The following is a 14,190-nucleotide window of genomic DNA, read 5'->3' on the forward strand; positions in this document are numbered from 1 at the left end:
CCACTATTTGGCACAAGACAGGCTTTGGCTCCAATCACCCCTCTGTCATTTACTAACTGTGGATGATTCATTCAATCTCAATTCTTCACATGTAAATTGGGGGATAATAGCGGTATTTCGTGCCGTTGTTAGAGTGATTGAGGGGTATATGTAAAGTGCCAGGCAAAGAGTAAAATTCACTTAATGTTGGCTGCAATTATTATTTTTTTAAGTTTCAAATGCCACTAAAGTATTGGTGGTTGAAGCAGAGTAACATCTGTGTTACTTTCTGGATATTCTGTCTCTTCCTCTTAAAATCTCATACCACAAATATAGTGGAAATCTAAATCATTTCCTTGTAAGAAAAAAAGGCAGTGTCTTTAAGAAACTTAATGGTTATAAAACAAGGCTGATGTTCCTAAGGTGTTTCAGAAAAGGACTTTACATTTCTAGTTAAAGAAGGGGAAAGGCTTGCTACCCCAATGTAACTTTAAATCACAAGTATGTATATTACAGCTGAAATTCCCAGATTTTAGTGGCTGTCTTGCTATTTAGTCCTCAATATGTCAATATTTACATCACAGAAAGCATTTTATACAGGATCTCAAGCAAACTGGCTTGCTGATCACACTTGAGAAATGAATAGGGTGACAGAAAATCGAATGCTGTGGCAAAATCTCGTATCGTGTCCTTTTCAGAGGGTAAATCGCCAGCCACATTCTACCCAGGCAAGGGGAGTAGGCAATGAGAGGTCTGTGTACATGAGCACGGTACATGCCTCTTTGGGGCACGAGTCTTAAGCAAATTCTAGCGAGATTTTTGAGTATCTGCAATGTTATGACGACTCCTGACGGAGGAATTCAATAAATATCTGTTGAATGCATATGTGAAGGTGAGAATCCTTGGGGGAAAATGCAGGAGAAATAAATTCTCCTTTATACTTTAAACACAACAACGAAAACTTTATGCTACAGTAATCTTTCATCATCATCATCACTATAACACTTAGCATAACATCTAACCTCATAGCAAATTTTAAAGTAAACAATATTGTTAACTATAAGCACTCTGCTGTGCAGTAGATCTCTAGGACATATTCATCCTGTATGGCCAAAACTTTGTACCCTTTCACAAATACTACAGTAATCTTTCAAACCAGGAATGCCTGATTTATGACTGGTATAAGAGAAGAGGTAAGGGCTTCCCTGGTGGCGCAGTGGTTGAGAGTCTGCCTGCCAATGCAGGGGACACAGGTTCGTGCCCCGGTCTGGGAAGATCCCACATGCCGCGGAGCGGCTGGGCCCATGAGCCATGGCCGCTGAGCCTGCGCGTCCGGAGCCTGTGCTCAACAACGGGAGAGGCCACAACAGTGAGAGGCCTGCGTACCGCAAGAAAAAAAAAAAAAAAGAGAAGAGGTAAGCATACATTTCTTGAGATCATCAATCAATACTCCTTTTGGAAATCAATTTGGTTACATGTATCAAATACATAGAACTGCTTTAAGACCTGGTAATTTCCTTTTCGGAAATATATCCCCAATAGCAGGTAATGTATCTTTAACAGCAACTCTTATGTAGTACTTATTACGTGCCAGGAATTATTCTAACCACCCAGTGTCACACTGCTACAAAGTAGAGGATGTAGAATTTGAACTTGGGCCTTGTAGTTCCAAAGCCTGCGTGTGCTCTGACAACTTTTGCTGTCTTAGCTACAAAGGTGTCCACTATGGCACTTTTTTTTTAATAACAGGAAAATTTAGAAACAAACTAAATGTCAGTGGGGTGTAAGTTAAATAAACAACAGTATATCCATTGATAGGACAAAAAGCAGGCATTAAAACTCAGGTCTTAGAAATAACATGTTTGCAGGGGCAAGCAAGATATTTGGCTCAGTGGGAGGGGAGAAAGGCACAAAACAGGGCATATAGTCTTTCAGGTCTACTAAGTGTTTCCTTTGGACGGTGAGATTTTATTTTTCTCCTTGGTGCTTTGTTATATCTTCCCAATTTTCTAAATGAACTTGAGTTCCTTTTGTACTCAGAAAAAGAAAATTGCTAATAACAAATTTCCGTCTAGATCAGCACAGCCCAATCAAAATATAGTGCAAGTCATATACGTAATTTAAAATGTTTTAGAAACCACAACCATATTAACAAAAGTAAAAAGAAACAGGTGAAGTTTTTTTTAAATGTTTCTTATTTAGCCTTTATATCTAAAATATTACCACTTCAACATGGAATCAATATAAAAATATTAATGGACTATTTTACTTTTTTGTATGAAATCTTCAAAGTCACTTTTAGCACACCTTAATTTGGTCTAGTCACATTTCAGCTGCTCAGTAAACAAGTGGCTACTGGCTACTGTGTTGGATCCTTGGTAGAAGCTTTACTTTCAGATCCAGTGTGCCCAAAACGTGACTCTGAAACCCTCCAGTAACTACCTGTCTTCATGTGACCAGCCACATCTGTGTCAAACCGCTTCCTTAATGAGAAAGAGATGTGCTTCAGAGAAGGTGGATCTGAGTTTGAAGCCTCCCTCTAACACTTATCAGCTGTGTGATCTTCAGCAAGTTAATTAACTTCTCTGTGCCTCATTGGATCCTTTCTGTAAATGAGTATAAGGCCTATTTGAGTTGTTGAGATTGAAATAATGTATTACAACACCAAATACATGGAAAGCACTTTAGAACAGATTTTATTATCTAACCCTTGCTCTTTGCAACCTTCCTTATTCAGATCAAGGTTAGACTTAGCAGGAGGAAAGACAAGATTCTTAGAAAAGAGATGTAGGAAATCTCATTTAAAGTGGTCCTAGAACCAATTTGGGGGGATGTGGAGAGAATAGCTGGGGAATCTATAATAAATACATTTGTATTTTAAAGGGGGCTACCTGACAGCAGGGCACAAATGGCACAACTTTTTGCTCGCTTCACATAGCTATCCCTCAGTAAATAGTCAAGCCACTAAACAAAACAGATAAAAATCACTGAATACGTGCCAGGAACATGCTAGACAAAGGGGCTTAGGAGTAATTAAAAAAAAAAGGATAGGAGAGGTGTTCCCTTAACTGAATGAAGGAATGAATCAATGAACATTGTACATTTTCTGATTTTTCTCAACTCAGCTGTCTGTTCTTCTTGTTTTATAGTTGCCTCTGTTGTTTTACCTAAGATTTTCTTTACTCTGATATTAGGTAGTGGGATTTCCTCTAGAAGGCTCAACTGAAATGTGGTCTGTCTACTATGGCAGAATCTAGGTGAATGTATATATGTACTCAGCTTTTGGGTAGCTTTCAAACTTTTCAAAATTAAAAACTGGAAAAAAAACAATTATAATAGAAGGCCATTAATCATGACATGTATCAATGTTTTTTTAGCATCACTGTTTATAACAGAGGCCACCAGAAGCTATATAGATGCCGCAAAGAGGTGAATGACTAAGAAATTCACATAATCGAGGAGAAAAGACTATATAGCAATAAACTCACACCTGCAGACCTTTCAATTCATGGAAATACGTAATGAAATAATGTGAACTGGGGGGAAAAAAGCAGAAGAGAATCCATGATCACAGTAATGAAAATACACGTGATATGCATCTACAAAAACTAAAAATGTATTTGGCGAGGTAGGAAGATTACTTTCCCTTCTAGGTATGTTGCCCACATTCACAATAACAAAGAAAAATAAATAACACATGTGGTAAATCTTGTTTGCTAAGCAAGCTATCTTACATCAGAGGGCAGGATGGCCAGGGGAAACTGTGCATCTAGTGAAAAGAGTACCAACAAATATGCTTGGCAACCGATTCCCAGTTACTAGCGTGCAGTTTAACCTACTACTCAGAACCTAATAGCAGATTTGGGATTTTTCTTAACCGGAGTAATTATTCAGAACATACTCAATACAAATATTTGACCTAAACTAGTGTCAGATTTTATTTTTTACACGGTAATTCCTCAGTCCTTTAACCACAATAGTGCACACCAGGTAAAAACAATTAAGCCTGCTGCCTTTCATTATTACCGTGGTCTGATAGCACGCAAGGTAGATCAAAATAGCTGGTTGACATTGAGAGTCCCGTCACAAGCACTTTGTGCTTGAAAAAAATAAAAACCAAATCATTTAGTACTTAAAATTAACAACACTGGCATCACCTTGTGGGTTAAATGACTGAACAATAACTCAAGTTAGTTGTGTTCTATATTTCCTTTATTAATGTAATTAGTATTCTTAGATCTTTTAAAATTGCTCTTCTCTAGCCCTAGGGGAAAATGATTTCAAAAGGCTGAACACATGTGCTGATTCAAGATACGCTTTCTCATACATCCAACCTCTATAAGTTTGGATGATACAGCAAAATATAGAGTAATTCCGGCTCCAACTCCTTAGCAACGTTGTTTAAAAACAAAAATGCCATTACACACATAAGCCAAGAATTTTTATGTTGCATTGCACATAAACAAATTTATGTAATACTTTTAAAATATAAAAACCATGGCCTTAATTGTTTGGAAAACGATTACTTAAGAATATGGTAATTAAGAGACTCACAAATTGGTTGAAAAACTCAGAGCTAAAATTCACACGGGGTTGAAATACACTTTATAAAGAGCTGACATCCAAATTACATACACTTGACAAAACTTATAATTTAAGCATTAAATTATTTGCTAATCTCTTTGGGGAGGTACCAATATAATAAAAGATTGAGAAATAATAATATCTGGTAAAATTATTTGCCTTGTCCCAAAACGGCTAAGCCTTAAAGTAGAATCAGCTGAGTGCCAATCCTGGTTATAAAACTCACTCAAGATTTGAGTGTTCTAGGGCAAAATACTTAATTTCACTATGATTCAATTTTCCTATCTACTAAAATTAGAATATATAGTTGTATATTTATACTTAATATATGGTTTCTAAGTTAAAACCAAGTAATTAATAATGAACTCGAAAATACTAAGAGCAATACCAATCACTGCTGTGGTACATTTATTACCCAGCAATTGTCTCATTCAAATGGATAACTTTTAAAATAGCCTTTTAATCAGTACCAAAGCCACTTTTTTGCATAACTTTAAGCCATAGGGCTAATTATACGTGACATAGAAATCTCACCAACAGAACTGCCCTGTTTTAGTTTAAAAGAGGCTTGAAGACACGATCCTAACAGTCCGAGTCATATTTAAAGAAGCCATCAAAAAGGGAAACAAACCTGAGATGGGTAAACAGACTTCCTTGGCAGAAGTTCATGTAGAAAACTAAAACCTAAAGTACTCATCCCAGGAAATCACTGTCTGCAAGATCCCAAAACAGAACGCCATTAACGCAAAGCACTCAACACCGAACGACAGCGGAGACGTTTAGTAAAATTCAGGTCTTACTACTCCCCTGACAAAAAGCAACACAACACACAAAAGCAGAAACAACCAACACGCAAGGCAGGGATGGAACCGCTCGAGACCCTCTGAGTCGCTTCATGGAGAGGGGACAGGAGGCTAAGGCATATTTAATGAATGAAACTGAGGACTAGGGGTTTGGGAAAGTACACGAAACGGACCCTACCTTCCACAGATTCCCCGATACTGTGTAAGTGAGTGATAGAACTGTAGTTTTGGGAAATACTCTTCAGGAACGCTTCCATCTCTGGCTGGTGGTGGTAGCTGAAGTCCAGCGCAGCTACCACAGGCAGCAACAGCCCTAGCCAGAGGCGGGCGCAGTCCATGGTCTAGAGATGAATAAAAACAATAATAAAGCTGAGCAGGTGAGGAAGGGGGTAGTGGGGAGTGTGCACGTTACTCGCTTCGGCTCCGCTGTCTAGTCTCAGATCTCCCGGCACTAACACTCCCAGCTTCCGAAGGAGGTAAAAGTTGGAAGCAACAGCTTCGGGAGTTAGCGCACCCGGAACACGGGTGCCCTCCATCCCGCCTCCCACCCTCTCCTCCTCCCCACGTCTCGGCCGCTCTCCGCCGCCCGACAGCTGCAGCAGCTGCGCCCGACCCCCCCCCACCACCCACCCACCCACCCGCCCACCGCGTCCCGCTCCTCACCCCGAGCCCAGGCGCGCACCGCCGCCCGGCGGCTGCCAACAGACGGGACCCAGTATTAATAGCCCGGCCAGGGTCCCACCCACGACGCCTGACTGACGTCTCTCCGGCCCACTCAGGCGCCGCGAGGAGCACTCCGGGGCGGGGCCGAGCCGGGCGGTCCGGGCTCCTCTGCCTCCTTCGAGGTCCCTGGGCGCGGCGGCGAGCTTCCCGAAACCGAGTTACCTCGCGCGGCCCCAGTTTTTGCCGGCGCCCCAGGTTGGCAGTGCGCTCACCCCGGCCACGGCTTCGTCCGCTGAAGGGGTCCGGGGCGCTCCACCAAAGGGGCACGAGGTGTCTCCAGCTGCAGCGAGCTTGGAGACGCTAAAGGCTTGGACGGCTTTTCGAGTTGGGTGATGCGGGCCGGCGCGTATTGGGCTCACCTGGAGCCCCACGAGGCGCCGCGAGTCCCGGGCGCCCGCAGCCCCGAGCGGGCTCCTTTGCTCTTCGGCGCCGACCCGAGTCGCCAGGGCCGCACTCCCAGCTGCGCCAGGCGGCCCAACCCTGCTCTGCAGTCGCGTGGCATTTCAGAACGTGCGTGTAGAAGTTTTAAATGCCGTCGTGTGGAGTCCAGGAAATTTTCCGACAAATATTTATAGTGTATGAGATTTGACTAAATCAGCGTTACATTGAAGACTGGCAATCTGGAAACCACATGGAAGAAGGCATCAGAGGCATCACTGTAAAGTCAACGCTGCCGCCACTAACACTGCCTAGGCCAGTTTCAGTTATCTCTACCTAAAATGCTTCTTTCTGGAAGGATGGGGTGATCTGTGTTTGCACTAGAAATAGCAAGGACTTTGCCGAAACCCAGAGGGTGTGTGGGACGGGCAAAGACTGCGCACACCTGTCACACGTTGCCTATCAGAGTAACGGGGGGCTTGTGCCACGGGTCCACTGAATGTAAAACGTTTGAAAAGCACTGATTTGGGATAACATTACCCTTTAACAGATTAAAAACAGTAATGCCAGGGCCCCACCCCAGATAGGTTGAACAAAACTTCTGAGGCCCAGGAATGTGAATGGAACGTGCCCTCAAGAGCTGAGAACCGCTAGTGAACGCCTGTCTCTTTTTTTGTTGTTAAATAAGTTATTGTTTTATACAATGTTTAAAGGTTGCTTTTCATCCTGCCTCTTCTTTGTTTGTGATACAGATACTACTGTAGAATTGAGCAGTTTGGAACCTGAGGCCCCCTGTGATTCCCGGGTAGCGGAGTAAAGAAGTTTGAGCTATGATTATAGCATCACATGATATGGGTCCCTGTCCTTTCTCTGACACTCAGTGGTTGTGTCAACTCTCTGTGCCTTAGTTTCCTAGTCGGTAAGATGGAAATGATAATTGTGCTTACCTAAATAAGGTTGGCAGGCATATTGTGAGAACTCTGGGAGGTATCTATTAAGTAAATAACCAGTTTAATTAATAAATCTAAACAGAATTCTCTAAGAGTTGGAAAATCTTAATACAATGGTGTTGGGTTTTTGAGTGGATTAAAAGAAAAAGTATGCAGCAGTTGCTATGCTAACTGTGATTTTTACCAGATGGTTTGAAGAAGTTCTTTCATTGTTGTTCATTGACTGGAGGCCTGCAAGGAGGTGGAATAGGGTCAAGGAGATTAAATTTAGGCAAAGTTACTCTAAGGAATGGGAAAGGGAACTGTCAAGGAACAAAGTGAAGGATTTCTGATCTGACTTTAGAAATCAAACATTTGTTACAGAAGCAAGTGGCAGTTTTGAGATTTCCTTTAGTGATGCTGTGGCTGGAGCCTGGAGAAGATGGTGGCTTGGTCAATACTGGGATGGAGAAGATGGTGGCTTGGTCAATACTGGGATGGAGGTCGCCAGGGTTCTTATTCCAGATAAACAAAGGGGTGAGGTATAGTTGAAATTACTGCCCTTGGGGTTCACACTAGGTAAGGAATGGAAGCAAATTCAAGAGAGAGCCAATCTCCTGGGGTTTGAGGGCTGAAGGTCCAGAACCTAGCCACTCAAAGTGTGGTCCAGGACTAGCATTGACATCACCTGGGAGCTTGCTGGAAATGCAGAGTCCCTTGTCTCACACCAAACCTACTGAATCAGAACATGCATTTTAATAAGATTTCCAGTCCTATGTACGTTCAAATTTTATTTGCAATGGTCTAGAGGTCAAAGAAGTTTAGTGTTAGAGTGTGAAAGACATGGAGGAATAAAACATTGGCCTAATAGACTAAAACACTAAAGTTTAAGACTTCAGAGGTGATCTTTCTAAGCACGACACCACTAAAGGTAAAAACATAATAAAAAGGCAGATAACTTAACATCATAAAAATATATACCTTCTATAAGGAAAACTCAGCATAAAATTTACCTAAAAAATTGCAAACTGGAAGAATTAATAGCTCTTACAAAATCAAGAATGGGCAAGGCCATTAATAGGTGGTTCATAAAAGCAGTAATACAAATGGTCAATAAACATAGTAAAAGTTACTGACCTGGTTAGCAATCAAAGAATTACACATTAAAAGGGGAAAGTAATATTTTGTTTTGCTTACCACCAAGAAAGATTAAAAAGATTGATAATACCTAGAAATGAACAAGATCTGGGGAAATGACATTTCTGCTATTTTAATGGTATTATAAACTGATACACCTTTCTGGAGGAAATCTGGGGAATAGACATCAAAGTTTTAAATACGCTCTTTCTTGATAAAAACTTAAGCTATAGAAGTAATTTGGAGAAGTGCTGAGTTTATATGTTAGGATCTTTATAAGCACCACTGTTTTTAATTGTGACAAAGTAGATAAACAAACAATAGCAGGTTGATTATATCAGTGGTTCTCAACTGGGCGTTAACATTGCCCAAAGAAGACATTTGGGATTAGGTGGAAATATTTTTGATTGTCATGACTGGTGTGTAGGGGTGGGGGGCAGGGAGGACAGTGCTACTGGCATCTAGTGGGTAGAGGGCAGGGATGCTAAACATCCTCCAATGACAACACAGCCTCCCACAACAAAGAATTATCCAGCCCCAAATTTTGGTGCTGAGGTTGAGACACCTTGGGTCAGATAAAGAATATTATAGCCATACAATAAAATATTTTCAGCCACATTAATGATGATATAGGTGTGTATTTATTGGCTTGAAAAAATAAGTCATTGAGTGGCAAAAAGCAGATTGTAAAAGTAAAATGAATAGTAAATTCCCATTTTGAAAAGCAAACAAACAAAAAACTATTCCTAGCGAAAAGTTTTAAGGGTTACAGAATGCTGAGTGGTCAGCTCTAAGTTGCCAGGTTTTGATTTTTCTTTTTTAAATCTTTCTGTATTTTCTGAAAAAATTTGCAGTTAAACATGTGTTACTTTTAGTCGGAAGAACAATGAAGGCATTTTCATCTAAAATCAAAACAGAGTGAAAAGCACAGAAGTGTCAGAGGTAAACAGTTCTAAATGAAGATGGGATCTACAATTTCTGTGGAGTGAATTACAGAAGTGAAGGTCATTGGAAATGGGATATTAAGGAATTTGAAACTAGCGTGGGTAGATGATTCTGTCAAAGGACAGAACTCTGAAGTTCCCTGAGATAGTGGTAGGAATTGGAGCAGAGGGGAAGACTAAGGTCAAGGGCTAAATACCTCAATAGATGTCAGCAAAAATGGGAAGACCAATGAAACTAGACTTTGTGACCTTCCAGCTTGCTTTTTCCTTCTTCTAAAAGTGCCACAAGAAAATATGAACAAGGTAAAAGAAATTTTTTAGATCTACAAATTCCATTTACCCAGAAACAACCATCTTAAAACAAAGTTAGGTATTAATTAGTCCCCTAATGTTGTACATTTGTTTCCGGTATTTCACTGTTATACACAGTAAATAGTCTTAGAGCTAAATTTTTGAGCACAGACTTATTTCCTTAGGATCAATTCTTAGACATGGAATTTAAAGCATTTGGCCAAGCTGTATTCCTATAAAATGTCAAAAGTATAATTTCAAAATGTTTGAAAAAGTTCTTATACAAATATAAAGTAAACGTAAGTCAAGTTTTTAACTCATTATTAAGGAAGCAGCAGGAAACAAAACTGGTTCCAAGAAAGATATGGGAAATAATGTTTTATATATATCAGTATAAGAACAAAAGAATACTGAAATCATTCTAAATTATTGATAAATTAGATATAAATCTGATTAATGTCCTGCAGAGCAGTAAACTATAACTTTTTGTGTTATCTTCTCTACAGAGCAGAAATCATTTTCATCTGTAAAGGACAAAAGTTATTTGTATCTCTATTAGACAAAAATATTAGCATCTTACCAATTTTCTACAAGTTAACATTTAAATTTCTTTTTATTTTATTTTATTTATTTATTTATTTTTGCGGTATGTGGTCCTCTCACTGTTGTGGCCTCTCCCATTGCGGAGCACAGGCTCCGGACGCGCAGGCTCAGCGGCCATGGCTCACGGGCCCAGCCGCTCCGCGGCATGTGGGATCTTCCCGGACCGGGGTATGAACTCATGTCCCCTGCATCGGCAGGCGGACTCTCAACCACTGCGTCACCAGGGAAGTCCTAAGTTTCTTTTTTTAAAGACAAAATTTGACCTATATCTATTAAAGAAATTGATCAATAACTAATAACCTTCTAAAAACAGAAAATGCCAGGCCCAGATGAATTCACTGGTGAATTCTACCAAACATTTAATGAAGAAATTTTAACTAATTCTCTATAGTCTCTTTTAGAGTATAAAAGCAGAGGGAATACTTCCTAACTCATCTGTGATGCCAGCATTATTCTTATACTAAAATCAGAAAAATATATTACAAGAAAAGAAAACTACAAACCAGTATCTCTCACGAACATAGATGCAAAAATCATCAACCAAATATTAGCAGATTGAATCCAAAAAAGTATAAAAAGAATTATACATCATGACCCAATTAGATTTATGCCAGGTATATAAGGCTGGTTAAACATTTGAAAATCAAATAATGTAACGTATCATTTCAACAGACTAAAAAAAGAAATACCACGTGATCGTATCAATAGATGCAGAAAAAAGCATTTGACAGAATCCAACACTCATTCTTGATAAAAACTCTCAGTAAACTAGGAGTAGAGGAGAACTTTCTCAAATTGATAAAGACTACGAAGCTGATTCTCTTCATTGTACAGCAGAAACTTACACAACATTGCAAAACAATTATACTCCAATAAAAAATAAAATAAAATTCATTTGCACAAAGCAAAAAAAAAAAAAAACCCAAAAAGAAACCTACAGCTAACATCATGCTTAATGATGAGAGACCTGAAGCTTTTCCACTAAGATCAGGAACAAAGCAAGGATGTCCCCTCTCACCATTCCTTTTCAACACCATACTGGCTGTCCTTGCTAATGAAATCAGGCAAAAAATGGTAAAAAAAAATGTACACAATTGGGAAGGAAGACACAAAACTGTCTTTGTTCACAGACAACATGATCATATATGTAGAAAATCTGAAAGAATTCACAAAACAAACAAACAAAGACAGCTCCTGGAACAAATAAGTGATGGTTACAAGGTTGCAGGATTCAAGGTTAGTATATAAAATCAAATGTTTTCCTATATACTAACAACAAGTGGAATTTAAAATTTAAACCTAATGCTATTTACATTAGCAGCCCCCAAAAAGAAATACTTAGGTATAAATCTAACAAAATATGTACAAGATCTATATGACGAAAACTCTGATGAACAAAATCAAAGAACTAAATAAATGGAGAGAGATTCTGTGTTCATGTATAGGAAGATTCAATATTGTCAAGATGTCAGTTCTTCCCAACTTGGTCTGTAGATTCAATGCTATACCAGTTAAAGTCCCAGCAAGTTATTTTGTCAGTGTCAACACACTGAGTCTACAGTTTATTTGAAGAGGCAAAAGACCCAGAATAGCCAACACAATTAATTAAAGGAGAAGAACAAATTTGGACTGACATGATCCAACTTCGTGACTTACTATAAAGCTACAATAATCAAGATAGTGAGGTACTGGTGAAAGAGTAAACAAATAGATCAATGTCAGTAACCTCCTGTAACTGACTCTGCACCATCAACATCCTCTTTTGTCTTTTTTTTCTTTTTAACATCTTTATTGGAGTATAATTGCTTTACAATGGTGTGTTAGTTTCTGCTTTATAACAAAGTGAATCAGTTATACATATACATATGTTCCCATATCTCTTCCCTCTTGCATCTCCCTCCCTATCCCACCCCTCTAGGTGGTCACAAACCACCTAGCTGATCTCCCTGTGCTATGCGGCTGCTTCCCACTAGCTATCTATTTTACGTTTGGTAGTGTATATATGTCCATGCCACTCTCTCACTTTGTCACAGCTTACCCTTCCCCCTCCCCATATCCTCAAGTCCATACTCTAGTAGGTCTGTGTCTTTATTCCCGTCATTAATCATTAGAGAAGTGCAAATCAAAACTACAATGAGATATCATCTCACACTGGTCAGAATGGCCATCATCAAAAAATCTAGAAACAATAAATGCTGGAGAGGGTGTGGAGAAAAGGGAACACTCTTGCATTGTTGGTGGGAATGTAAATTGATACAGCCACTATGGAGAACAGTATGGAGGTTCCTTAAAAAACTACAAATAGAACTACCATATGACCCAGCAATCCCGCTACTGGGCATATACGCTGAGAAAACCATAATTCAAAGAGTCATGTACCAAAATGTTCCTCTTTTGTCTTATCTGAGGATGGTATTTAAGGTGAGGCTTCAGCCATTTTGGCAAGTTGCTCAGTTTTCCTGGTCTCTCCCTTGTATACACATTATTAAACTTTGGTTTGATTTTCTCCTGTTAATCTGTCTCATGTCAATTTAATTCTTAGACCAGCCAGAACAATCTGGAAGGGTAGAGGAAAATTTCTTCCTCCCTGACACAAATGAACATGAATCATGAAAAGAATAATTGATAAGCTGAACTTCATTAAAATTAAAAACTTCTGCAGAATGACAATATCAAGAGAATTAGAAGACAAGCCACAGACTGGGAAAAATTATTTGCAAAAGACACATCTGATAAAGGATTGTTATACAAAATATACGAAGAACTCTTAAAACTCAACAGTAAGAAAACAACCAACCTGATTTAAAAATGGGCCAAAGGGGCTTCCCTGGTGGCGCAGTGGTTGAGAGTCTGCCTGCTGATGCAGGGGACGCGGGTTCATGCCCCGATCCGGGAAGATCCTACATGCAGCGGAGCGGCTGGGCCCGTGAGCCATGGCCGCTGAGCCTGCGCGTCCGGAGCCTGTGCTCCGCAACGGGAGAGGCCACAACAGCGAGAGGCCCGCGTACCCCCACCCCAAAAAAATGGGCCAAAGATCTTAACAGACTCTTCACAAAAGAAGAGATATAGACGGCATATAAGCATATTAAAAGATGCTCCACATCATAAGTCATCACGGAAATGTAAATTAAGACAACAATGAGATTTAATTACACACCTATCAGAGTGGCCAAAATTGGGATCACTGATAACACCAAATGCTGATGAGGATGTGGAATTCTCATACATTGCTGGTGGGAGTGCAAAATAGCCACTTTAGAAGACAGTTTGGTGTTTTCTTACAAAACAAAACATACTCTTACCATACAATTCAGCAATCTCGTTCCTTGGTATTTACCCAAATGAGTTGAAAACTTATGGTTACACAAAAAAACTGCACAAAGATGTTTATAGCAGCTTTATTTATAACTGTCAAAACTTGGAAGCAACCAAGATGTCCTTCAGTAAGTGAATGTATAGACTGTCGTGCATTCAGACGGTGGAATGTTACTCAGTGCAGAAAAGAAATGAGCTACACAGACGCAGAGAACAAACGTATGGATACCAAGGGGGAAGGAGGTGGTGGGATGAATTGGGAGATTGGGATTGATATATACACACTACTGATACTATGTATAAAATAGATAACTAATGAGAACCTACTATATAGCATAGGGAGCTCTACTCAATGCTCTGTGGTGACCTAAGTGGGAAGGAAATCCAAAAAAGAGGGGATATATGTATATATATATGGCTGATTCACTTTGCTGTACAGTAGAAACTAACACAACATTGTAAAGCAAGTATACTCCAATAAAAATTTTAAAAAAAGAAATGAGC

General features: G+C 39.6%; 1 protein-coding gene across 1 annotated transcript in view; it reads right to left on the reverse strand.

Moving 5' to 3' along the window:
• Positions 1-14,190, reverse strand: part of CPM (carboxypeptidase M) — a 289,531-nt gene that overhangs the window by 79,478 nt on the left and 195,863 nt on the right. The window contains exon 3 of the mRNA XM_060025195.2: positions 5,545-5,707. Coding sequence (XP_059881178.1) covers positions 5,545-5,707 — 163 coding nt within the window. The remainder of the gene's footprint in view (positions 1-5,544; positions 5,708-14,190) is intronic.

The sequence above is a fragment of the Delphinus delphis genome, chromosome 11 (genome assembly GCF_949987515.2).
Source record: "Delphinus delphis chromosome 11, mDelDel1.2, whole genome shotgun sequence".
NCBI classification, from domain to species: domain Eukaryota; kingdom Metazoa; phylum Chordata; class Mammalia; order Artiodactyla; family Delphinidae; genus Delphinus; species Delphinus delphis.